The sequence below is a fragment of the Balaenoptera acutorostrata genome, chromosome 17 (genome assembly GCF_949987535.1).
Source record: "Balaenoptera acutorostrata chromosome 17, mBalAcu1.1, whole genome shotgun sequence".
Lineage (NCBI taxonomy): Eukaryota > Metazoa > Chordata > Mammalia > Artiodactyla > Balaenopteridae > Balaenoptera > Balaenoptera acutorostrata.
In genome coordinates this window covers 74,255,656-74,281,308 of record NC_080080.1, presented here as the reverse complement: position 1 = coordinate 74,281,308, position 25,653 = coordinate 74,255,656, and the positions used below count along the sequence as shown (strand labels likewise).

General features: G+C 40.5%; 1 protein-coding gene across 5 annotated transcripts in view; it reads right to left on the bottom strand.

Annotated features, from left to right (window-relative positions):
• ASPH (aspartate beta-hydroxylase) overlaps nt 1-25,653 on the bottom strand; it is a 268,977-nt gene that overhangs the window by 176,380 nt on the left and 66,944 nt on the right. For all 5 annotated transcript variants that reach the window (XM_057532092.1, XM_057532093.1, XM_057532090.1 and 2 more), the window contains 8 exons: nt 23,390-23,464; nt 19,282-19,404; nt 15,521-15,553; nt 13,887-13,943; nt 13,343-13,393; nt 7,550-7,582; nt 2,868-2,906; nt 2,262-2,297 (listed from right to left, as the gene is read on the bottom strand). In XM_057532092.1, coding sequence (XP_057388075.1) covers nt 2,262-2,297; nt 2,868-2,906; nt 7,550-7,582; nt 13,343-13,393; nt 13,887-13,943; nt 15,521-15,553; nt 19,282-19,404; nt 23,390-23,464 — 447 coding nt within the window. The remainder of the gene's footprint in view (nt 1-2,261; nt 2,298-2,867; nt 2,907-7,549; nt 7,583-13,342; nt 13,394-13,886; nt 13,944-15,520; nt 15,554-19,281; nt 19,405-23,389; nt 23,465-25,653) is intronic.

The following is a 25,653-nucleotide window of genomic DNA, read 5'->3' as shown; positions in this document are numbered from 1 at the left end:
GTTAGGGCGTGTTCTAATTTCATTCTTTTACATGTAGCTGTCCAGTTTTCCCAGCACCACCAATTGAAGGGGCTGTCTTTTCTCCATTGTCTATTCTTGCCTCCTTTATCAATGATAAGGTGACCATATGTGCGTGGGTTTATCTCTGGGCTTTCTATCCTGTTCCACTGATCTATATTTCTGTTTTTGTGCCAGTACCATACTGTCTTGATTACTGTAGCTTTGTAGTACAGTCTGAAGTTAGGGAGCCTGATTCCTCCAGCTCTGTTTTTCTTTCTCAAGATTGCTTTGGCTATTCGGGGTCTTTTGTGTTTCCATACAAATTGTGAAATTTTTTGTTCTAGTTCTGTGAAAAATGCCATTGGTAGTTTAATATGGATTGCACTGAATCTGTAGATGGCTTTGGGTACTATAATCATTTTCACAATTTTGATTCTTCCAATCCAAGAACGTGGTATATCTCTCCATCTGTTTGTATCATCTTTATTTTCTTTCATCAGTGTCTTATAGTTTTCTGCATACAGGTCTTTTGTCTCCTTAGGTAGGTTTATTCCCAGGTATTTTATTCTTTTTGTTGCAATGGTAAAAGAGAGTGTTTCCTTAATTTCTCTTTCAGATTTTTCACCATTAGTGTATAGGAATGCAAGAGATTTCTGTGCATTAATTTTGTATCCTGCTACTTTACTAAACTCATTGATTAGCTCTAGTCGATTTCTGGTAGCATCTTTAGGATTCTCTATGTATAGTATCATGTCATCTGCAAACAGTGACAGCTTTACTTCTTCTTTTCCGATTTGGATTCCTTTTATTTCTTTTTCTTCTCTGATTGCTGTGGCTAAAACTTCCAAAACTATGTTGAATAATAGTGGTGAGAGTGGACAACCTTGTCTTGTTCCTGATCTTAGAGGAAATGGTTTCAGAAAAACTATTTCTAATACAAAAAAGGCAAAGCCAAGTTGCATATTGTGAGGTTAGTTCTTCTATATATAACAGTATATGTGGGGTGGGTTGGATGAAGTTCTTTCTAGGGATTCTGAGTTTCCATTTTCTAATTCTAATTGAATAAAATAACAGACTCAGTTATATTTTCCATAGAGAACTGAGTAATAGGAGGTGGGAGAAAACCTGAGTGCCATCCAGCCTGCTCCGTGGATGATCAGCTTAGACAGAGCGGCCCACAGCTCCTGTGCTGGGGTCTCTCCCAGCAGCTAAGTGGACAATGAGGGCAGTTCTAGCATCCCCTCTCCTCCTCTCCCCTTCCCCCTCCCCACCTTCTCCAATTCAGTTGACTGTACTCTGTCTAACCAAGCTCAGAAGCAGTAACATTTAATCTGAAAACTGACAATTAGTGGCTCATAAATGAATTCTAAGATTAATCTCATGAGCAAAATTCCCCATGACATGTTCCTTGTGAGCACACAGACTCCAGGGTCAACTGCCGGCCCCAACGCTGGGTTGAAGACCAGCCCGGCCACTCTAGCTGGAACCCCGGCAGCCACCTGACCTCACCTCAGGCTTTCAGCCCTTCATTTGTAAAGTAAGTACAATGCTATTTGCCCCGCCTCCTCTTCAGTGTCTATGGTGAGAAACAATGGAAACAGTATATGGGAACGAGCTTTGCAAACTGTTATGAACTACAGAAATCTAAGTCGTGTCGAAGCACCACTATGTAATATATGTAACAAGTTTTATTTTTCTGAAACAAATCCTTCAGTTTCAAAAGAAGTTTTTTCCAGCTGAGTAACAATGTAAAGGACGCAACTATGAACATCGTGGTTCATGTCTCTTTTTGAATTATGGTTTTCTCAGGGTATATGCCCAGTAGTGGGATTGCTGGGTCATATGGTAGTTCTAGTTTTAGTTTTTTAAGGAACCTCCACACTGTTTTCCATAGTGGCTGTATCAATTTACACTCCTACCATTTCAACCCACCTCTGCCCATGGATAACTCCTTCTCACAAGACCACCTCCTCCTATTTAGGGTGGCCCTCCTCACCCTAACAAGTTACTTTCTACTATACGATCCTGGTTTTATCTCCATCACTGCACTTCTCATAATCTTTAATTGCTTCATCATCTCTTTGGCCACTAGAGTTCCAGCCGCAGTGAAAACAGAATTCCAACTCTCTTATTCGCTCTTGCCCTCCTAGCCCCTGAGCACTATAAAGACAGCAAATAGTAAGTGTGCAATAAGTGCTTGTTGAAGAAATGAACATAATTTTAATATAAAAAGTAAAACCATGCCTATAAAATTAACTTACCTTCTAAAATTGTGTTTGAGTCATCTACAGCATTATCTAAAAAAAAGCAAACATGTCTTACATTAACTCATCTTCACTAGGTCCTTAAATGAACATATCCACTCAGAGACCTAAATTTGGCTCTTTTTAGATTGGGGCTTCTTATAGAGACACTCACCAGAATATCAACTTTAATTTCTAAATTATATTCAAAGAATACATTAATAGGCTGGTATTATCCCTGCTGACATAAAACTTACACCATAAACAGGGAATAAACATAACAACATGATCCAATTACTTCCTTGGTGACTTGAGAATGTCTTGTATTTCTGACTAAATCTATCTTTTTTTTTCCACATCTTTATTGGAGTATAAATGCTTTACAATGTTGTGTTAGTTTCTGCTGTATAATAAAGTGAATCAGCTATATGTATACATATATCCCCATATCCCCTCCCTTGTGAGCCTCCCTCCCACCCTCCCTATCCCACCCCTCTAGGTGGTCCCAAAGCATTGAGTTGATCTCCTTGTGCTATGGAGGCTTTGTTCCACAAGCTATATTCATTTTCACAAATACAAGGGGAGCTGACTTGCAGGAAACATCTGCTTAGACAAATACCTTACCTGAAGTTTCTGTCCCTTCATTTTCCGATGGCTCAAACGCTGCAAAATACACAGAAAAAATAATCCTTTAGCACCGTATAACTCCCATTAAAACACAACATTTGCTGTATGGTTCAATGTCTAATTTATCCTTGAACCTCTGGGTCTCAGTCACTGGGAAGCGGCAGGTTACAGAGTAGAGCCGGGAAGAGTTCGGTCTGGAGTAAAACAGGCCTGGATTCAAATTGCAGGGCGGCCACTTTTAGCCAGAGGAGCAATTATATATGCTTCCTTCTTGTAAAATGGGGAAAATTAAAGTTCCTCCCCAGTCACTTTTTACCTGGATTCAGTAATTTGTTAACCCCGGGGTGATACTGAATTTCATTTTTTTATTTGCTTCGTGACTGTAGTGGAGGCTCTGAGTTACCTGTGGCTCAACCCACTTATCACGCTGGGTCCAAGTTTTTACCAGGCAGATTCTCTACTTTGCTTAGGGAGCAATGCTCAGATCTTTCACCTGGGGCAAACGGCCCTGCCTCCAGTCCCTGAGAGAGAGGGTTCTGCGGGCAGGTCTTAATCCACTACCTTGACCACGGCCCAGGCTCACCTCTCTCTGCTCCACTGCAAAGGAGGCCCTCGTCTCGGCTGCGGTCTCCCCTCATGCCTGGCTGGCTCATTGCTTTCCTAGTCAGCCTGATACCTATTTTTCCACCTTCCAAAATGCCTGAAAATTTCTGCTACCCTAAGAGCAAACTGTGTTGTTTTTCTAGCACGGTTACAAATATATTCTCCCTGTTCATTTAATAAAGAAAAAAATCTGAACATCTACTGTGTTTCAGATATTATTACTAGTGCTAGGGTAGAGCAAGGGACAATTTTTAACAGATCATTTTCTATCATTTTGGTGGCATTTGGAAGACAAAGGAGCAGTGAATGTTTGCTCACTCTGTCACCCTGAACGGTGCCTGCATTTAATATGCTCAAGTCTATCAACTGAAAAACAAATAAACAAGTCTTTTCTGTTTGTTATTTTAATTTTATTCACTTATTTATTTAGTATGTCCTTTATTTTTTATTGAAGTATAGTTGATTTACAATGTTTCAGATGGATAGCAAAGTGATTCAGTTATACATATATGTGTGTGTGTATTCTTTTTCAGATTCTTCTCCATCATAGGTTCTCCCCGCCCTCTCCTTCCTCCATTTCACAATCTAATTTCTTCAGAGTCATTTGCACATGCTGTCTCCTCACTTCTTCTCCTCAACCCACTCCAGTCTGTCTTCCGGCCCTGATCACATCCCTGAAAATGCTCCCCTAAGACCTCTCACGAGCACTCATTTAACCCAGTGGACACTTCCTGCCTTTACTGGATCAGGTCTCCTAGCAGCTCCTTCCTTTACAAGCACTCTTGTCCTTGGACTCCAATGTGACCATACTCTCCTTTGATTCTTTCCTTTCTCCTTCTCAACCTTCATCACATCACCTTTTTCTTACCAGGCATTAGATGTTGCTTTTCGTCAAAGTCCAGCCATAGATCCTCCTCTATTCCTGCTCTCTCCTCTCTCCTTAAATGATCGCAGCCTTTGGCTTCAATCACAATGCATATTCTGACGATTCTCGAACTCAACTACGAATAGACTTCTGAGATCCAAACACCATCCATCGGCTAACTTGGTATCTCCCCTTGGATGGCTCAGCAGGCACTATCAGGACGTACAGACCGCACTCGTGACCTTCTGGCCCGAAGCCTGTTTTCCAGTCTCACCGTCTTCGGAAAAAGCACCCCATCCACTGGGTGCATAAGCGCAACTGTGGACGTGGTTCCCGACACCTTGCTCTCTCTCCCCAGCTACACCTGCACATCCATCCCCGCCAACCTTATCTTCTACTTCTCAGCTTTGTCCACTTCCACTCACCTTCGCTGCCACCACCCTGGTTTAAACCACTATCAGCTCTGTCCAACTTCTGTCCACTGCAAACAGTTCTTGCCAAGGTTACCGGTGAGGCCTCCGTAGCACGAGATCCAAGGCAGGTCTTCAGTGCTCACTTGGGTGGGTCCTCAGCAGCCCAGGACACGGCTGAACACCCCTTTCTTGAAACTCATCTCCTCTGATGCCTCGTTTGGCAGAGATGTGACTCAGCGAAGATCAAGTTTGGAAAACTGCAGTAACCTAACTGGTCTCCCCACAGCTACTCTTTTTTTTTTTCTTTTTAGCCACGTGGCGCAGCTTGCGGAATTCTTAGCTTCCCTGCAGTGGAAGTGCGGAATCCTAACCATTGGACCACCAAGGAATTCCCTCCCCACATCTACTCTTGTCTCTCCAATCTATTTGCTACGTTTTAGACAGATCAATCCTTACAAAACGCACTGCCCTAGAACAGTGTTCCAAGGTGAAGGTGAACGTCCTTGACCTCTGGACCCGGACCATCTCACAATCTCAGCCCCAGTCTCTCTCATGCTCAGCACTCCAGACACATCTTCCCATCAGCAGCTTCATTCTACGCTCCAGCATCCTTTCCCCTGGCCTTGTCAACTGTTCTACTCTTCAGCTCATACTTCAGCCTTCCCTGGTCCACAAACTAGGTAGGGCCACTTTATACTCTTGTTGTACACTATACTCACGCGTACCAGTACTTAATGTAATTGTAACTGAATACTAAACTAAAATGATTTGTATAATTTCTACCCTGCTGCTAAAATACACAGTCCATGAGAATATAAGCCATGTGTGTTCTTCACTGGAACTGCCCCAGTGTCCTACGTTTTGGACACAGGCTACGTGATACATATGTAGTATATGTAGTGTATGAATAAATAAATCAATTAGGTGGTAAGACTGTACTGTCATTTGCCAGGTGTTTCCAATATAGGCTTAATGCTTTCCAGGACATTTTTTATGTGGAAAGCTGGTTCCCTCTACAGCCTTAACAAGCTTTATGTTTTCCAGGTCCTAGAATTTGGAACGTTTAATACAGAATATATTCTGTTCTCTGACTGAAAAATGGTTTTCTTTCACCCGACTTACAGCTTTATATATATATATGTATGTGTGTGTGTGTGTGTGTGTGTGTGTGTATGTGTGTGTATATATATATATATAATATATATATGTGTGTATATAATATATATATATTTGGTCACTTGGTTTCCCTGTCTGGGTTCCTGAACTGCACAAAGGTATCTTTGTAGCACATAATGAAGAATAATCCTTTGTCCTCTTAGATCTATTTGATTTGAAAAAGTTTATGTTCTATAACAAGGTAATTCAAAGTATCTCATCAAAACTTGATGACCCGTCAGGTCATATTTTTACCCTGTTAACATTTTAAATTATATTTATTATGACATTCTTCCTACGAAAATATCTTTACTTTCACAACATCTTTTTTAGCATTTTATCTAATTTTACACTTCTTGCAAATTTGATTTTAAAATTCTCTATATCTAGTCTGCAACTTGCATTCCAAACATGTTCTTTCCAGCATATTTAGAAAAACACCACAGTGACTGGCAGAAATTAGAAAGCTATCTCAAATCCCACATCTACGTGCAACTTCTAAATTCCAAGTTCCTATTTTCTCCTTCAAATTCAAAATTGAAAAAAAGAATCTAAATTCAATTATAGTGGCCAAGTTATTTAATTTGTTATAAAAAAAAATTAGTCCCTAGAGATAGACTGCAGGATTCTTCCAATGGGATCCTTCATATCCCATTAGGAAGAGCCACTGTGGATGGTGATCTTGGTAGGGTCTAAAATCTTAAAATCACATGATTAATAAATCAGCATGTTAGATCTACATGCAGCCCTTCCTAATTTTCTTCACTTGAGATTCACCAGCTAACATGAGACCACAAATTTTTTGGAAGTAGAGACTCTATATTATTCATAACTGAATGTCAAGCCCTAAAACCATCCAGCACATAGGAAGTCCTCCATATCTGACTCAAGCATTACACATTTCTTCATCCTTCTTGTTTCATAGACAGTTACATCCAATGGGCTTCTTTCCTTCTACAGAGTCATCTTTGAAGATATTAGAATAAAAACGATCCACCACTGGTATTTTATCATTTCTTAGTCATGTGGACTTATGCAAAATTACTTACATTCTCTGAACCCTACTTCTTTCATCTGGGAAGTAGTGAAAACATAATCTACTTCACGGAGTTTAATAAAACAGCATGAGAAGTGCTGGGGCAACAAGAGGAACTATAACTGTCTAAATCAGAATCTGATGCCAGAACTATTTTCTTTATGCTGCCTTGAAGCCCAGAATGAAGTTCTGCTACACCTTTCTCCATGCTGGCAGATCAGTCATCTTTATTTAAGTAAAATTAATCTGCAGAAGCAGCTAGAGTAGTTAAAATCTAACCAAAGTAGTCTTTCAAGCATGGGACTTATTTTTCATTAAAGGAGAGCTATGACCATAAAGGAATGAGATGTGTTTTCTTGAATAATTTGTAACTGCTTCCTAAGGCACCTTGCAAAGAATTTAAGAAACAATTTAGGCAATGGCAGAACCACTGGAATAGGTAGACAATCTCCCCAAGTAAACTCTTTGAGAACTACCCATTCATTTGGATGTTTTAAGTTATGGTATAATATTTATAGCTAAAATACCACTCTCCATACTTCATAGTCAAACTCTGAGTAGATTTTAAAACAAGTAGGTATCTTAAGGTCAAGAAGCATTTTCAGACCTTGCTCATCATACTCTTGGTAGGTGACGTCATCTGCAAAAAAGAGTAAAACAAAAATAAGTATCACTTATTTAATAAGTATTGCTTATTACAATATTACTTGAGTCATTGTGTGTAATTGCTTAGCTAAAAAACAACTTAATCTCAAATACAGAATTCTGTTCCTTTAAATATTAATGTTTGCACAATCAGTGAGAAATGCCTCCGGCCAAAAAACAACAAGAGGAAAGGGCAGGTAAATTATTTTCATAAAATTTCCTCAGATTGGCGGGGGGACCTTCAAGATGGCGGAGGAGTAAGATGCGGAGATCACCTTCCTCCTCACAAATACATCAGAAATACATCTACATGTGGAACAACTCCTCCCAAACACCTACTGAACGCTGACGCTGACAGAAGACCTCAGACTTCCCAAAAGGCAAGAAACTCCCCATGAGACTGGGTAGGGCAAAAAAAACAAAAGAAAAAACAGAGACAAAAGATTAGGGATGGGACCTGCCCCTCTGGGAGGGAGCTGTGAAGGAGGAAAAGTATCCACACACTAGGAAACCTCATCACTGGCAGAGATGGGGGGTGGCAGGGGGGAAGCTTCAGAGCCACAGAGGAGAGCGCAGCCACAGGTGTGCGGAGGGCAAAGCGGAGAGATTCCTGAACAGAAGGTCGGTGCCAACCAGCACTCACCAGCCCGAGAGGCTTGTCTGCTCACCCGCCGGGGCGGGTGGGGGCTGGGAGCTGAGGCTCGGGCTTCGGTCAGATCGCAGGGAGAGGACTGGGGTTGGCGGCGTGAACACAGCCTGAAGGGGGCTAGTGCACCACAGCTAGCCAGGAGGGAGTCCGGGAAAAAGTCTGGACCTGCCTAAGAGGCAAGAGACCATTGTTTCAGGATGCGTGAGGAGACGAGATTCAGAGGGCCGCCTAAACGAGCTCCAGAGACGGGCGCGAGCCGCAGCGATCAGCGCGGACCCCAGAGACGGGCATGGGACGCTAAGGCTGCTGCTGCAGCCACCAAGAAACCTGAGTGCAAGCACAGGTCACTATAGACACCTCCGCTCCCGGGAGCCTGTGCAGCCCGCCACCACCAGGGTCCCGTGATCCAGGGACAACTTCCCCGGGAGAACGCACAGCGCGCCTCAGGCTGGTGCAACGTCACGCTGGCCTCTGCCACCGCAGGCTCGCCCCGCATCCATACCCCTCCCTCCCCCCAGCCTGAGTGAGCCACAGGCCCCGAATCAGCTGCTCCTTTAACCCCGTCCTGTCTAAGACACCCTCAGGAGACCTACATGCAGAGGTGGGGCCAGATCCAAAGCTGAACCCTGGGAGCTGTGCGAACAAAGACGAGAAAGGGAAATCTCTCCCAGCAGCCTCAGGAGCAGTGGATTAAAGCTCCACAATCAACTTGATGTACCCTGCGTCTGTGGAATACCTAAGTAGACAATGAATCATCCCCAAATTGAGGCAGTGGACTTTGGCAGCAACTGTAGACTTGGGGTTTGCTTTCTGCATCTAATTTGCTTCTGGTTTTATGTTTATCTTAGTTTAGTACTTAGAGTTTATTATCATTGATAGATTTGTTTACTGATTTGGTTGCTCTCTTCCCTTTTTTTATATATATATTTTTTCCTTTTTCTCTTTTTGTGAGTGTGTATGTGTATGCTTCTTTGTGTGATTTTGTCTGTATAGCTTTGCTTTTACCATTTCTCCTAAGGTTCCATCTGTCCGTTTTTGGGGGGGTTTTTTTAGTATAGCTTTTACTGCTTGTTATCGTTGGTGGATTTGTTTACTGGTTTGGTTGCTCTCTTCTTTCTTTCTTTCTTTTCTTTTTTTAAATTACTTTTTAATTTTTTTTAATATTTTTTATTTTAATAACTTTATTTATTTTATGTTTTCTTTCCTTATTTTTTTTTCTCCCTTTTCTTCTGAGCCATGTAGCTGACGGGTTCTTGGTGCTCAGGGCGGGTGGCAGGCCTGAGCCTCTTGGGTGGAAAGCCGAGTTCAGGACATTGGTCCACCAGAGACCTCCCGGCCCCATGTAATATCAAACGGGGAAAGCTCTCCCAGAGATCTCCATCTCGACGCTAAGACCCAGCTCTACTCAATGACCAGCAAGCTACAGTGCTGGACACCCCGTGCCAATCAACTAGCAAGACAGGAACACAACCCCACCCATCAGCAGAGAGGTTGCCTAAAATCATAATAAGGTCACAGACACCCCAAAACACACCACCGGACGTAGTCCTGCCCACCAGAAAGACAAGATCCAGCCTCATCCACCAGAACACAGGCACCAGTCCCCTCCACCAGGAAGCCTAAACAACCTACTGAACCAACCTTAGCCACTGGGGGCAGACACCAAAAACAACAGGAACTACGAACCTGCAGCCTGCGAAAAGGAGACCCCAAATGCAGTTAAGTTAAGCAAAATGAGAAGACAGAGAAATACACAGCAGATGAAGGAGCAAACTGAAAACCCACCAGACCAAACAAATGAAGAGGAAATAGGCAGTCTACCTGAAAAAGAATTCAGAGTAATGATAGTAAAGATGATCCAAAATCTTGGAAATAGAATGAAGAAAATACAAGAAACATTTAACAAGGATCTAGAAGAACTAAAGACCAAACAAACAATGATGAACAACACAATAAATGAAATTAAAAATTCTCTAGAAGGAATCAATAGCAGAATAACTGAGGCAGAAGAACGGATAAGTGACCTGGAAGATAAAATAGTGGAAATAACTACTGCAGAGCAGAATAAAGAAAAAAGAATGAAAAGAATTGAGGACAGGCTCAGAGACCTCTGGGACAATATTAAATGCACCAACATTTGAATTATAAGGGCCCCAGAAGAAGAAGAGAAAAAGAAAGGGACTGAGAAAATATCTGAAGAGATTATAGTTGAAAACTTCCCTAATATGGTAAAGGAAATAGTCAATCAAGTCCAGGAAGCACAGAGAGTCCCATACAGGATAAATCCAAGGAGAAACACACCAAGACACATATTAATCAAACTATCAAAAGTTAAATAAAAAGAAAATATATTAAAAGCAATAAGGGAAAAACAGCAAAAAACATACAAGGGAATCCCCATAAGGTTAACAGCTGACTTCTCAGCAGAAACTCTGCAAGCCAGAAGGGTGTAGCAGGACATATTTAAAGTGATGAAAGGGAAAAACCAAGATTACTCTACCCAGCGAGGATCTCATTCAGATTAGACAGAGAAATTAAAACCTTTACAGACAGGCAAAGGCTAAGACAATTTAGCACCACCAAACCAGCTTTACAACAAATGCTAAAGGAACTTCTCTAGGCAGGAAACACAAGAGAAGGAAAAGACCTACAATAACAAACCCAAAACAATTAAGAAAGTAGTAAAGCTTTACAGCTGTCACTGTTTGCAGATGACATGATACTATACATAGAGAATCCTAAAGATGCTACCAGAAAACTACTAGAGCTAATCAATGAGTTTGGTAAAGTAGCAGGATACAAAATTAATGCACAGAAATCTCTTTCATTCCTATACACTAATGATGAAAAATCTGAAAGAGAAATTAAGAAAACACTCCCATTTACCATTGCAACAAAAAGAATAAAATACCTAGGAATAAACCTACCTAAGGAGACAAAAGACCTGTATGCAGAAAACTATAAGACACTGATGAAAGAAAATAAAGATGATACAAATGGATGGAGAGATATACCACATTCTTGGATTGGAAGAATCAACACTGTGAAAATGACTATACTACCCAAAGCCATCTACAGATTCAATGCAATCCCTATCAAACTACCAATGGCATTTTTCAGAGAACTAGAACAAAAAATTTCACAATGGGTATGCAAACACAAAAGACCCCGAATAGCCAAAGCAATCTTGAGAAATTAAAACAGAGCTGGAGGAATCAGGCTACCGGACTGCAGACTATACTACAAATCTACAGTAATCAAAATAGTATGGTACTGGCACAAAAACAGAAATATAGATCAGTGGAACAGGAGAGAAAGCCCAGAGATAAACTCATGCACATATGGTCACCTTATGATTGATAAAGGAGGCAAGAATATACAATGGAGAAAAGACAGCCCCTTCAATTGGTGGTGCTGGGAAAACTGGACAGCTACATGTAAAAGAATGAAATTAGAACACGCCCTAACACCATACACAAAAATAAACTCAAAATGGATTAAAGACCTAAATGTAAGGCCAGACACTATAAAACTCTTAGAGGAAAACATAGGCAGAACACTCTATAACATAAATCACAGCAAGATCGTTTATGACCCACCTCCTAGAGAAATGGAAATAAAAACAAAAATAAACAAATGGGACCTAATACAACTTAAAAGCTTTTGCACAGCAAAGGAAACCATAAGACGAAAAGCCAACCCTCAGAATGGGAGAAAATATTTGCAAACGAAGCAACTGACAATGGATTAATCCCCCAAATATACAAGCAGCTCATGCAGCTCAATATCAAAAAAACAAACAAGCCAATCCAAAAATGGGTAGAAGACCTAAACAGACATTTCTCCAAAGAAAATATATAGATTGCCAACAAACACATGAAAGGATGCTCAACATCACTAATCATTAGAGAAATGCAAATCAAAACTACAATGAGGTATCACCTCACACCAGTCAGAATGGCCATCATCAAAAAATGAAGAAACAATAAATGCTGGAGAGGGTATGGAGAAAAGGGAACCCTCTTGCACTGTTGGTGGGAATGTAAATTGATACAGCCACTATGGAGAACAGTATGGAAGTTCCTTAAAAAACTAAATAGAACTACCATACGACCCAGCAATCTCACTACTGGGCATATACCCTGAGAAAACCATAATTCAAAAAGAGTCATGTACCACAATGTTCATTGCAGCTCTATTTACGATAGCCAGGATATGGAAGCAACCTAAGTGTCCATCGACAGATGAATGCATAAAGAAGGTGTGGCATATATATACAATGGAATATTACTCAGCCATAAAAACAAACGAAATTGAGTTATTTGTAGTGGGGGATGGACCTAGAGTCTGTCATACAGAGTGAAGTAAGTCAGAAAGAGAAAAACAAATACCATATGCTAACACATATATATGGAATCTAAAAAAAAAAAAAAAAGGTTCTGAAGAACCTCAGGGCAGGACAGGAATACAGACGCAGACATAGAGAATGGACCTGAGGACACGGGGAGGGGGAAGGGTAAGCTGGGACGAAGTAAGAGACTGGCATGGACATATATACACTACCAAATGTAACACAGATAGCTAGTGGGAAGCAGCCCCATAGCACAGGGAGATCAGCTTGGTGCTTTGTGACCACCTAGAGGGGTGGGATAGGGAGGGTGGGAGAGAGACAGAAGAGGGAGGGGATATGGGGATATATGTATATGTATAGCTGATTCACTTTGTTGTACAGCAGAAATTAACACACCATTGTAAAGGAATTATATTCCAGTAAAGACGTTAAAAAATAAAATTAAATTAAAAAATAAATAAAACTGAGGCATTGTTGTCAAAAACAAAAAAAATTCCTCAGATTGGCATAAAGCAAGACATTCAGAAGAAACATTAGGAATTAATATCCTCTTTTGTTGTGAGGTGGTGGTAGATGAGATGAAATATGAAAGCCTGATATTCTTTGAATAATCTAATTTTGTTGCAAAGCAAATAGTCTTGTATTTGGTGTTAAAATTATGTCTTTGACCCATCGAAAGAAAAGTCACCAGGTTAACAGAGCATTGCAGCCATAGAGCTGGAAGTATGTTTAACATCTAATGAAAACGTCCATACCTGCTTCTTGATACGTTCTTCCAGCATCATCTACCACTGGTTCACTGGAATCTAAAAAGAAAAAACACATTTTTGACAAACCTGAACAAACCAAACACATTGCTAGACACTATTCTAAAATTTTTACAAATTAATTCTAAACCTCACAGATGTGTAAGATAGACAGTATTATCATTATTTAATAAAACTGAAGCTGGATAACATTCCATAATTTTCTCTCCAGTCACAAAGATAGGAAGGAGCAGAACTAGGGTTTGTACCCAGTCTGGCTCCACTAGATCATATGCCCCGTTCATTTCCAGATATTCTTTCCAGTACCCTCTCTACAAAGATCAAAATCCCAACAGTGGTCTGAAAAACACATCCCCTTTTCCCCCACTTCTTCATGTAATATTAAACTATATTCAGAAATGTATATAATATATGGGCAGCCAAAAATGACTTAGTATTATAAAGAGATTTCTATGTTGTATCAGAGTGAATCATTAACCTTGGTTGAAAATGACCTTGGCCACTGCCTCAAACAGAAACATACATCACGGACCTGGATTTTCCTGTTCATGTATCATGTCTTCCATATCCTGACTGTAGGCTGGTGAAGCTACAAATTAGGAAACAATTAGGAAATTACAAATATGCCTCAGAAAAGGATTACACTTGATAGTTAAAACAAGACAAGTACAATTTCTAGTAAAGAGAGAAATCAAATCAAAATGATGATCAAACTTACATTCATTCATGAAACAAACAGGTACTAACTGTGCTAAATGCCAAATACAAAGGTAAATAAGAAAGTCTCCATCATCGGTGTAATTGAACCACAAAATCGTGGAGCTATATTCTCATTTAGCTTATGCAAATTCAACTATATTCACAAAACAAAAAGTGAAGCAGAGACACAGAGAGAGCAGTGCAGGTGAACCCTCCTCCCAGGCACACAGCAGGCACTTGCCTGAGTGAGCCTGAGCGAGGACACACATTCCCAGCCCGTAACGTGGACTCAACACCTGAGTACCCCCAGACTGCAATGTAATTCTAGTGTTTACAGGTGCCTATTGTTGAAATAATATAGGTCCTAAATGCCAGCCAACAATATCCTGTGGTCCTTAAGCACAGAAAGAGGGATCTATTCCAACACTTGAAGAAAAACCAGCCAACAACACAGGCTTATGGGAAGATGGTGTATCCATCTCCAGTGTGGTCATACCTTCTGGGGACACATGACATGTGACAATATACAATTTTGCCCATTCACTAACTTGCTAATTTAAGACTACAAAACATGCAATTATATAGTATCTTTTTTTTTCTTTTTTTTATTAATTTTTATTGGAGTAGAGTTGATTTATAGTTCAGGTTTTTCCGTAACATCTTATGAAAAAACCCAAATGAACTTTTTGGCCAACCCAATACAATGTTGTGTTAGTTTCTGCTGTACAGCAAAGTGAATCAGTTATACGTATACATATATCCATTCTTTTTTTTAGATTCTTTCCCCATATAAGTCATCACAGAGTATTGAGTAGAGTTCCCTGTGCTATACAGTAGGTTCTTATTAGTTACCTACTTTGTATATAGTAGTGTATCTTTTTGTCACTTATCTTTCTTTTTATTTTTTTCCTATTTTATTTATTTATTTATTTTTATTGACGTATAGCTGGTTTACAATGTTGTGTTAATTTCTGCTGTACAGCAAAGTGATTCAGTTATACATATATATACATTCTTTTTTGTATTCTTTTCCACTATGGTTTACCACAGGATATTGAACATAGTTCCCTTTGCTATACAGTAGGACCTTGTTCTTTATCCATCCTATATATACTAGTTTGCATCTGCTAATCCCGAACTCCCACATTATCTTTTGACCTAATAATCCCACTACTGAGAATTTATCCTCAGGAAGTAGACTTCAAAAGCACAAAAACTATATTTATATATGTGTGTGTGTGTGTATATGTATATATATGTGCATACATACATACATACATATACACACACACATATATAAACCTGTGATATAATATGTATTATATAATATTAACTATGTATTATGTGATATTTGATATAAAATATATTAAAATTAATATATAATGTTATCTCTCTTTCTCATGATGCTCTTTTATAGGAAAAGACTCATTCTAAGCAAAAAAGAATAGTATTAAATTAAAATCTCACCTGTCTCTTCTACATGGTAGCTATCTTCAGTTTCTGAAAAAAAAACATTAAATAAATATTGTTACTTTCATAAAATGTTTATATATTGTATATGTATATTCTGAATGAATGTTTATCATTGATTTTATTTTGAAAGCAAATAACTATTAAAATAAAACATGAAAATATCAATTAAATGTCTGCTAAACACTTTATCTTTCACTAGAACTACACTTAGAAACGTCTCACACATTCTCTTATATGATCCACTTAACAACCCCACGAGGTTGACAAATACTATAATGTGGGCTAAAGAGGGAGAAAGATTTAGACAGAGTAACACCGTGGTGACAAAGCTATGTCCCCATCACATTCCACTGTGCTGTTCTATTTTCTAGACACTCCTGCCATCTTCTAGAGCAAAAGCACATTGTCTCCACACGAGAACACAAAGGAAGAACCCAGAGCCTTTATAAGTTTGGGGAGCTAAAAGGTAAATGGGTTGATACCTTCACCCACATACCGCTGATGGCAAAGTGCTGCCACTCATGTGACCCTTGTTATTTAACAGCCACATGGAGTGGAAATATTTTTAATTTCTGAAGACTTTTTTTTAAAAATTCATTTTTGGCTGCATTGGGTCTTCGTTGCTGCACGCGGGCTTTCTCTAGTTGCGGCGAGCAGGGGCTACTCTTCGTTGCTGTGCGCAGGCTTCTCATTGCGGTGGCTTCTCTTGTTGCAGAGCACAGGCTCTAGGCGCGTGGGCTTCAGTAGTTGTGGCACGCGGGCTCTGTAGTTGTGGCTCGCGGGCTCTAGAGCGCAGGCTCAGTAGTTGTGGCACACGGGCTTAGCTGCTTCGCAGCATGTGGGATCCTCCCAGACCAGGGCTCGAACCCACGTCCCCTGCACTGGCAGGCGGATTCTTAACCACTGCGCCCTGGTGGAATCAGGCAAAACACAGGGAAGTCCTAATTTCTGAAGACTTTTAACAAGCAACTTTTATGTTCAAACTGAATCTATGTCCCAATTAAAAATTAGGTCATAAAATAAGGTTTCTTCAATTTATGAACTTTTTTGAAATGTTTCTTCCTACTCCCAATCTAAAACTCCTAACCTCAAAAATATCAAATGCCTTATGTTTCAGATTCTTTGAGGGTCTTAACTGAAATTTTTTGTATAAGCAGCATCTAGGATACCAAAATTCTGAGCAACTGTCAATCTTCCTGAGCTATCCTGGCTGAAGATGGGAGAGAGCAAGAGATTCCAGGGAAGTGTGGAAATCATTTCATCAGCATTCCTATTCAGAAGTTAGAAATGTTTTTCCCATAGAAATCATGATATGCCTGATAACTAAAGGTCTAAAGTTCAAAAGCTAGTCTGTAAATGCCTATTTTCAATGCACAATCCAGCTGGAATCAAACACAAGTTCAAAAGCATTTTGAACTTACATTTTCTCCCCCAAATTATGCATTATATACAATTCTGTAGGTTCGTATGGAAACCAAACCATCACTTTTAACGTTATTTCTATGGAAAAGTGCATTTTCTGCTCTCAACAACAGGCACCAATATAAGCTTTTGAAAATACATTCATTCATAAATTAGGAGCTGTTTGCTTCTCAAGGAGTTCCCCAATATATTAAATATTGTGAGAAGTAGATCTACTGAACATCTTCATAACGTTTATGCTTTAAAATAGTCCTTGCAACCATTTACCAACTGCATTGTCTGAGGCTACCTGACCTCTCAATTCTTACGTAGCCGGGACGAGCCCTGTGTGTTTTGCCTGATTCCCACTGGCTCTGAGCACAAGCCTTAACCCGTTCAGACACAGCAGAGCAGGAAGTGAGGTGAGGCCCAGGAGACAGGAAACAGCCCAACCATACCTGGGCTCAACGCTGGCAGCAATTATGTGTCACCTGGGGAGCTTTTACAATCATCCATTTTGGGGGCCCCGCACCCCAAACACTCTGATTCAGTTTGATCAGGGTGGGTCACCGGAATTCTTTTAAAAGCTCCCCGGGGGATACTAAAATGCAGCCAGGATCGGAAGTGGTGTGGTGGGATACCAGCCCATCTTAGTGGATCACGTTCATAAGAGGTTGTCTCTCTGAATCCACGACCCTATGGCTCCAGACCTTCCTACCTTTACTAGCGCTGCGGAGCCGATCTACCGCCTGTTTCTTACCATTCCGTCCAGCTCTCTGAACTCAACTTAGGCTGAGCTGACCCTTGAACCCTACCGGGCACCTCCAGGCTAGACCCTCTGTGGCCGGTGGCGCTGTGTTGTTACATGGGTCCCACAGACTCTGACGATTACTACATAGCGGGGTGCACTGTGTAACTGTTCACTCTGCGTTGCTGCCATCAACCACTCCCCCTGGTTTCAGCACAGGCTTGTCTTCTTGTATCACTCTTTAGCAACAAAACATCCCTCTTAAATAAACAAGGTTCCCTTGGTACTCATTGTAAGTATAAAATGATATCATTTATATATTTTAAATAAAATGACAAAAATCAGTCAGAGTGCAAAACTTGTGGCTTAAAACCACTAAGGTTTTAAAGGACTACTTTAAGAAAAGAGTACAGGGGGCTTCCCTGGTGGCGCAGGGGTTGAGAACCTGCCTGCCAAGGCAGGGGACACGGGTTCGAGCCCTGGTCTGGGAAGATCCCACATGCCGCGGAGCAACTGGGCCCGTGAGCCACAATTGCTGAGCCTGCGCGTCTGGAGCCTGTGCTCCGCAACAAGAGAGGCCGCGACAGTGAGAGGCCTGCGTACCGCAATGAAGAGTGGCCCCCGCTCGCCGCAACTAGAGAAAGCCCTCGCACAGAAACGAAGACCCAACACAGCCAAAAATAAATAAATAAATAAATAAATTTATTAAAAAAAAAAAAAAAAGAAAAGAGTACAGAGTAGATACCAAAAGAACAAAGCATGTGGACTTAATTTAGCAGGGCTCCAAATAATCATGGTAGCCTCACATTAAAGCAGAGCAGAGCAATAAGTATACAAATAAAAAATTTTCTATATGTCAGTAGTGAATAGCAATAATTCTGACTTGCCTATTGCAAATAATACAAAGTAAACTACTCAACTGATATGTAAGTAACTAGCATTTAATTTAAAATATTGATATACACAGATGTCAGCAAACTATGGTCCATATGTAGTCTACATTGGGCCTGCCTCCTGACTTTCTAATTAAAATTTTACTGGAACACGGCTACACTTATCCAATTAGGCATTGTCCAGGGCTGCTTTTGCACCGTGGTAGCAGAGATAAGTAGTTGGGACAGAGGTTGCATGGTCCGCAAAGCCTAAAATATTGACCGGCTGGCCGTTTACAGAAAAAGTTTGCCAATGCCTAGGCTATGAACTGTACTCTACCCACTGTAGTTATAGAGTTTATTTTAGAACAAGAGCCTGTGATAGATTATCAAGGTCAATATTTCATCAGTTGTTTGAATTTCTTACAAAAATGGTACTCTAGGAAGGAGAGTACAGTAAAAGTAAATGTGCTGAAGGATTTCACTTACATCCTATAAGAAATGTATATATATCCTTAGAATTTCCCCTAACGTACTTTGAATTAAAAAATTGGGATATCTATTTATTTTAGGGAAAAGACTTATTTTAACTGAAGTTTTCAGCTTCAACTTAAAAAAAAAACTTTAGATAAAAGTTAAATATTGGTTTTAAAGGTGTTTAAGAAAACTTTCAATAATCGTAATTACAAATTACCTATTGTGTTTTATTCTGAAACCAAAAAAATGTGTTCTACCTTCATGAACTGCTCCAGTTCCCACAGGTTCATATCTATCATCTACATCACTTCCTGCAAAGACACCATCTTCGGGCTGCAGTTCTCCTGCTGGTCCGTCCTGTTCTTGGTGCAGGTCCTCTCCTTGAACAATGATAATGAACAAAGTGACACAGGTCTACAGCAAGGGCCCCAGGCAGCAGCCCACACAGACACAGACGCCCCATGTGAAAGGCTGCCACATACCCACTTCAGCTGCTTGGCATGCCCTGCCCCTTTTCTGGGCCACTGCACTTGCTGAAACTCTGTCCTCTCTCTGGCCAAGGGCTAGTCCACCCGAGGGGGTAACAGGTCTTCTCTCACTAGAACATAAACTCACCAAGGACAGGGACCTCACATATTTTGGTGACTATGTATGCCCAGCCCCTGGGGCCATGACTAAGCCATAGGAAGTTCTCAATACATATTTAATAAGTGAATAAATGAATTCAGAATTCTTACTATATTTGCCTCTTTAATTATCACTAGGTCAGAGAAAAGGTCACCTTGCGACCTTCCACTGAGAACTGACGTAAAATTCCATGTAACAATCTTAAGTAACTCTCTGCAAATATTCTATTACACAGAACATCAGGCCACCAGCTAAACCGTATGCCAGGTCATCCTCACTGGTTCAGCTGCATTATACATTGCTTCTAAAGGTTCCTATGTTCAGCCTTTAAGTTATGCTAAGATGCTCATTTTCTCTTCTGAGACTTCCACGATACACTGAACCATTCTGCTTCTCTTGTGAAGATGCTGGACATGCTGCATTACTCCACTGCCGCATGGGTTAGCTTGTCATCGTGGTGTAAGACATTCTCCCAGTCGTAACTTGCCATGGCCTCAAGCAGAGGACGCTCTAGATGCAGCACTCTAACGCGAGAACTCAAGGGAACCAGACTTAGGTGTGCAGAGCAGTATTGCTCTAGGAGTGTGCGGTCTGGGATATCTGACTCCAGATCTAGGTCTGTCTCTAGACCAGCTGTGTGACCCTGGAAGAGTTACTTAATGACTCTGTGCCTAAGATTTCTCTTCCATAAAAAAAGAAATAGTAAGAGTACCTACTCACAGCATCGTTGTGAGGACTGAAGCACTTAGAAAAAAGCCTGGCCCATAATAAGTATTTAGGTTTTATTGCTGCTGTGCTGCTTCTGCTGTCGTTAATATTTTTACCATCATCATCTCAGTAATAACAATACTACTACTTCTACTGCTACAGAACTGCCCCCCACCACACTGCAGGACAGTGTCCTTAGTCGCTTTACTTCTGGTGTGGCCCAGGGATGCTCTCAGGTGTTACTGGACTATCAGGCCCTTTTATGTTGACACTATTTGTTTGTCTTCTGTCTTCTCATCACAGCCTGCTATCTTGTTTCTCTCCTCAGTTGAGATCTTCTGCTTCTCAGCAAACCAATCACCAATTCTTCCTGTCACTAACCGTACAACTCTTTTTCTTCTTTTCTTCTTGCCATGTTCCTTTTCCCTCACTCTCATTTACTCAGTCTAATTTTACAGTTTTCGTGTGAGCGGGACTGAGCTCTTTCAGCCATCTACTCAATGGAAGCCCCTGCTCTCCTAGGGAAACCAACCGAGCACCGTACACTGTCTGTGAGTCTCCACGGCCCAGGGACAGCCTGCCATGAGGAAAACAGTCTCCTGAGAGTTTGCTAGACCTCACCGGAGGCACTGCCATGCCCTCTTGCAGCTGCGGCACCAACCCTATGAGGTAGCAATTATCCCACTCTGAAGGATGAGGGGCTTGAGGAGCTTGACTAAGGCCACACAGCTAATAAATGCAACTGCAGGACCCAAACCTGACAATGAAATACAGAATAACAGGGACAGAGAGTCTACTCTAGAGACGGTGTCAGGGAGGCCAAGTTTGGTCTGATAAGATGTGAAGACTGGAACACACACACGCACACACTAACAGAAGAGAGAGCAAGTTAAAGGCCCCATGGTAGGGACAGGCCTGGCAATGACAAAGTAAAAAGGGAAGGCCAGTTGAGCTAGAGAAAAGTGACCAAGGGGAGAGAGAGACCAGGCCCAGACAAGGCACAGTGGGCTTGGCCACATCAAACAGGGGGTGTAGAGGAGTAAAGATGGAAACAGGGGCCCAAGTGGATGGGAAGAGGGGATGGTGGTAGCTGACACACGGCAGAAGTCAAAATACGTTTTGGAGGCAAAGCTGAAGGGATCGGCTGATGGATTACATATGAGGGGAGAAGAGGAGAGAGAAATCAAGGAAAACTCCCAGGATGCTAGCTTAAGCAACTAAGTGGATAGGGAGACCATTAACTAAAGACTAGAATAAGAGTAAAACATTTTTGCAGGTGAGCAGGGGAGCTGTGAGATGGAGAGGAATCAAGAATTCAGTTTTAGGAACATTTTAAGTCTGAGATACCCATAAAACATACAAATAGAGATAAGAATATGCAGTTAGATAATCCAGGAGCTTAGGTGAGCAATCAGGGCTGTAGATATATATTCAGAAGCAATATTTAATATTTAAATAATATTTAAAGTCATGGCCTGTGATTTTCTAAGGAGAAAGTCTTGATAAAGAAGAGGTCCAAGGAACACAATCCAGTGCTAGCCTGGATTTCTCTCTCCTCTGTCTGACATCCTGCACCCACCCACCTAAATGTCTACCACACCTTTCACTTCCTTCTTCCCCTACCTTTGGAACCTTTGGTGAAATTTAGTTTGACCAACCATCTCGACTCACTTGTGTCACTGGTACCACCTCCCATCTCATCTCCCTGCTGACATCTCCTTCACCTTATTTTTCACGCTGACAGAATACACAACACTCCTTCACACCCTCCAATGGTTCCAACTCCTCTTAGAATCAAGTAAAAATATCCTTCCCTTCATCTCTCCACCTCCGTTCAGACCCTTTTGGCCTCTGGACTTTCACACATGCCATGCCCTTTGCTTAAACATTACTCTTTACTAATAGCATTTGCCTGGCAAAGCACTACACCATTCTCCAGCTCCTAAATCAGTATGTCATTTTCTCCAGGAAGCCTCTGCTAACCCCACATAGCATCACGTGTTTCACCATCACAGCACTTACCTCAACATATTGAAATCAATCATGTATTGAGATTGCATCATCCTTGTGTTAGGTTAAAATAAAAAAAAAAAAAAAAGATATAGGACGGGAAAGCCTGCGTTTGCTTATACAGGAAGATATGCTCAGGTGAAGTAGCTTTTCTAGCTGAGAAGAAACTGGTAATCAAAGGACACAGGCTCCTAGACCCCTAGCAGCCCAGGGCAAAAACCTACAACGCAGCCAAAGCTGCCAAACGCAGCCAACGGAGCACAAATGGAGCTGCGTGGAGTTCACACTGAACTCCAGAATACCTAAGACTGAATAAGATACTTTAGCTGGCCTGCAAAAGCCCAAGTTAAATGATAGGGAATTCTGTTTGTTTTTAAGAAACATTATTTTTTTCCTCCAGGACTACCTTCAGCTCACACCAGACCACTGGAAGTATCCGGATACCATGTGTTCTGCCCTCTTCAAAATCCTTCTGTTACATTTCGGGGTTATATTCTGTGCTTTTATCAACAGATGCTTCAAGAAACAGTCTTATAAAATCTTAAAAACGCTGGTTTCTATAGTATCATTTAATATTCTCTGTACAGAACTTAACATAAGAAACTTTTTAGATTCTTTAAGTAAACAGCATGTTTACTTCTTCTCTAGTAATATGACCTACATAATTTAAAGTTTCCCCTTTTTTGCTTTGGCGGCCACCCAAGCATTCAGTATAATTTGAGGGCTGAAGACAGCTCCAGGAGAGCCCATTACAGCTCGCTTGGTTCTGTTCTATTCCCCTCCTCCTGGTTGCTGATGTATTTGTTCTGGATGTATCATTGGTCTCTGTTTGCTTATTCTCTTAACAATAAAATGGGGAAAAATAAAATGAGTGTAGTGTTATTTTAGAAATACTTGTCCTCCAATAGCTTTTTAAAAAGCCCACTTAATTATTATTTAAATTTCAAAATAATGTCCAAGTCATTTTAGGTAATTAACCATTATTTTAGTAATGCATGAAACATAGATTTTAATTCATACCATGTTCTGCGTATACCGTTTCATCAAGAAGTGACTGAACTTGTTCTTGTACTTCATCTTCAATATTCTGAGGCCCTAAAATAATTAAAACATAACTAAGTAGAAAAAATCTAGACATTAACGTAGAACATGAAATATGGCCTCCACATATACACATTAAAATGAATATATTGGACTAATCAACTATGTACTCTTTTCCTATCAGCTTAGCCCTTTTTTTAATGTTGGCAAATATGGTAGATATTTAAAGTTGGGTTTATTTTGACAGCAGATATAAATGCTAAACGACTTCATAAGATTTTAAAACATAGGAAACTAACTCGGGTTCAGATTTCTCTTTAAAAAAGAAAACCTCACTCAGAGCAAAATTATTTCAGTTTCTAGTTAACAAAATTCACACTAAAGATAGAAAAAGCAAATGGGAAGGGCAAAGCTTTCAGAAAAGGAAGTACTGGGAAATAAAGACAAAATGCGGAAGAAGAGGTCAATAAAATTAAAGTACATGGTCAACCACTGTCTTTCCCAATAGTCAGGAGGAAGGGCTTCCTGGCTGGTGTGAGGGCTGGGACGGTAGCTGCCCGCTCCCAGGAGGTGTCAGGAAGCGTGAGCAGAAGACCTTACAAGACGATCCTCCCAGCTTTGGAGAACCTCAACTGACAGTCACATCTGTCATAATGTAAATTACAGACGTGAACAACGTTAGTAATGACATTGCGACTACACTGGGGTGCTTATCGGATTATCAGGCTTATTGCAACATCATACAACAAACAAGAAGCTATAATTACATTGACACTATTACAAATTTTCTAACAGACACCATCTATGTTCAATAAACAGAAGTAGCACCACACGTAGTATCATGAATGCCATCACATGAGATAATGCCAACGACATCAGTTATACTGACAAACTGATCTTCAGTGACAAAAACAGAATAAGTTAATCTGAACTTCAGATTGAAAAAAACTGTAAGACTCTACTATGCTAATTATACTACAAAACCATTTCTAAAGCACAGAGTGCCTTCTATTTTTATAGATGTTTATATTTCACAGACTACTTTTATACATATTCTCACAGAATTATAGGAGACCTTCCCAATCTCTGTTCTTCCTTCACACAATGCCCACGATAGCTTCCTAGCAGAGTTCCCAGTTTTACAACTGCTGACAGCACCAACCACAGAAAATATAATGTGAGTAAAGAGAAGTAGAGATTGGCACTCTGTCCCTCGGCTTAAACCCTTTAATGGCTTCCTTTGCCTGAAGAGATGAAAATCTAAGTTCCTTGAAGCCCCAGAAGGAAATGCAAGACCTCCACAATCTAGCCTTCACATGCCTCTCTAAAATCATCTGCTACCAGCACTGGCTTAGAACTTGGTGACTGCGCCATGCTGTTTCCTCTTTCCACGAGTCTCTGATGCCCCTCCTTTCCCCTGGGGAAGGTGAGTAAAGGCAAACAAAACAAAACAAAACAAAAAAACACCAGGCTGCAGTGAGTTAAAAACTACGTGTAAATAAGGCAAAAAAGCAACTGCAAATTCTTCTTTCAAAAGTGTAGCTAGTACAACAAGGAGAGAGACTGGAGGGCAGATGGAGAGAACTATAGGGATCAAAGGGGTGGCTATTTCATTGTATTTTAATGAAAGATATGTACCTCTGTTTATAGAATAGGTGGGTAGTCAGAGAAGACAGAAGGTAAAGACCTAGGTAAGAGGAAGGTTGAGAAGGCAACGTTTAAACTAAATCAAATATCACCAAGAAGTTGAAAAGGATATGAGGTGATAACAAACTGAAGGACTTAGGAGGACAAGTTATCAGTAATATGCAAAGAGTAATATGAACAAAGAATAAAAAAAGGAGGAGAGAAAGCAAATAGTATATTTCGGAGTAAGTACCAGCTTTGAAAACCAAGATTTTTAAAAATTATAAATTAATCTAGTACAAAGTAAAACTGAGGTGCTAAATCCAAATATACATTCAAATTATAAAACTTAAAAAAAAAAAAAAGAAAAACATCACTCTTGCTCTGAAGCCATGGTATGATTACAGCAATTCTACAGGAATGGGAGAGAGAGAGAGAGAGAGAGAGAGAGAGAGAGAGAGAGAGACAGGAAATTCTCCTGGGATTATTTGAGCAACAACAAAAAATAAGAGCAACATACTGATTTTTATTAAAAGGAAGGAAGGTAAATCAAATAGTATTCACCAGTACCTAGTGATAAAGTCAGCCCAAGTACTGATAACATCTGGACTCAGCAA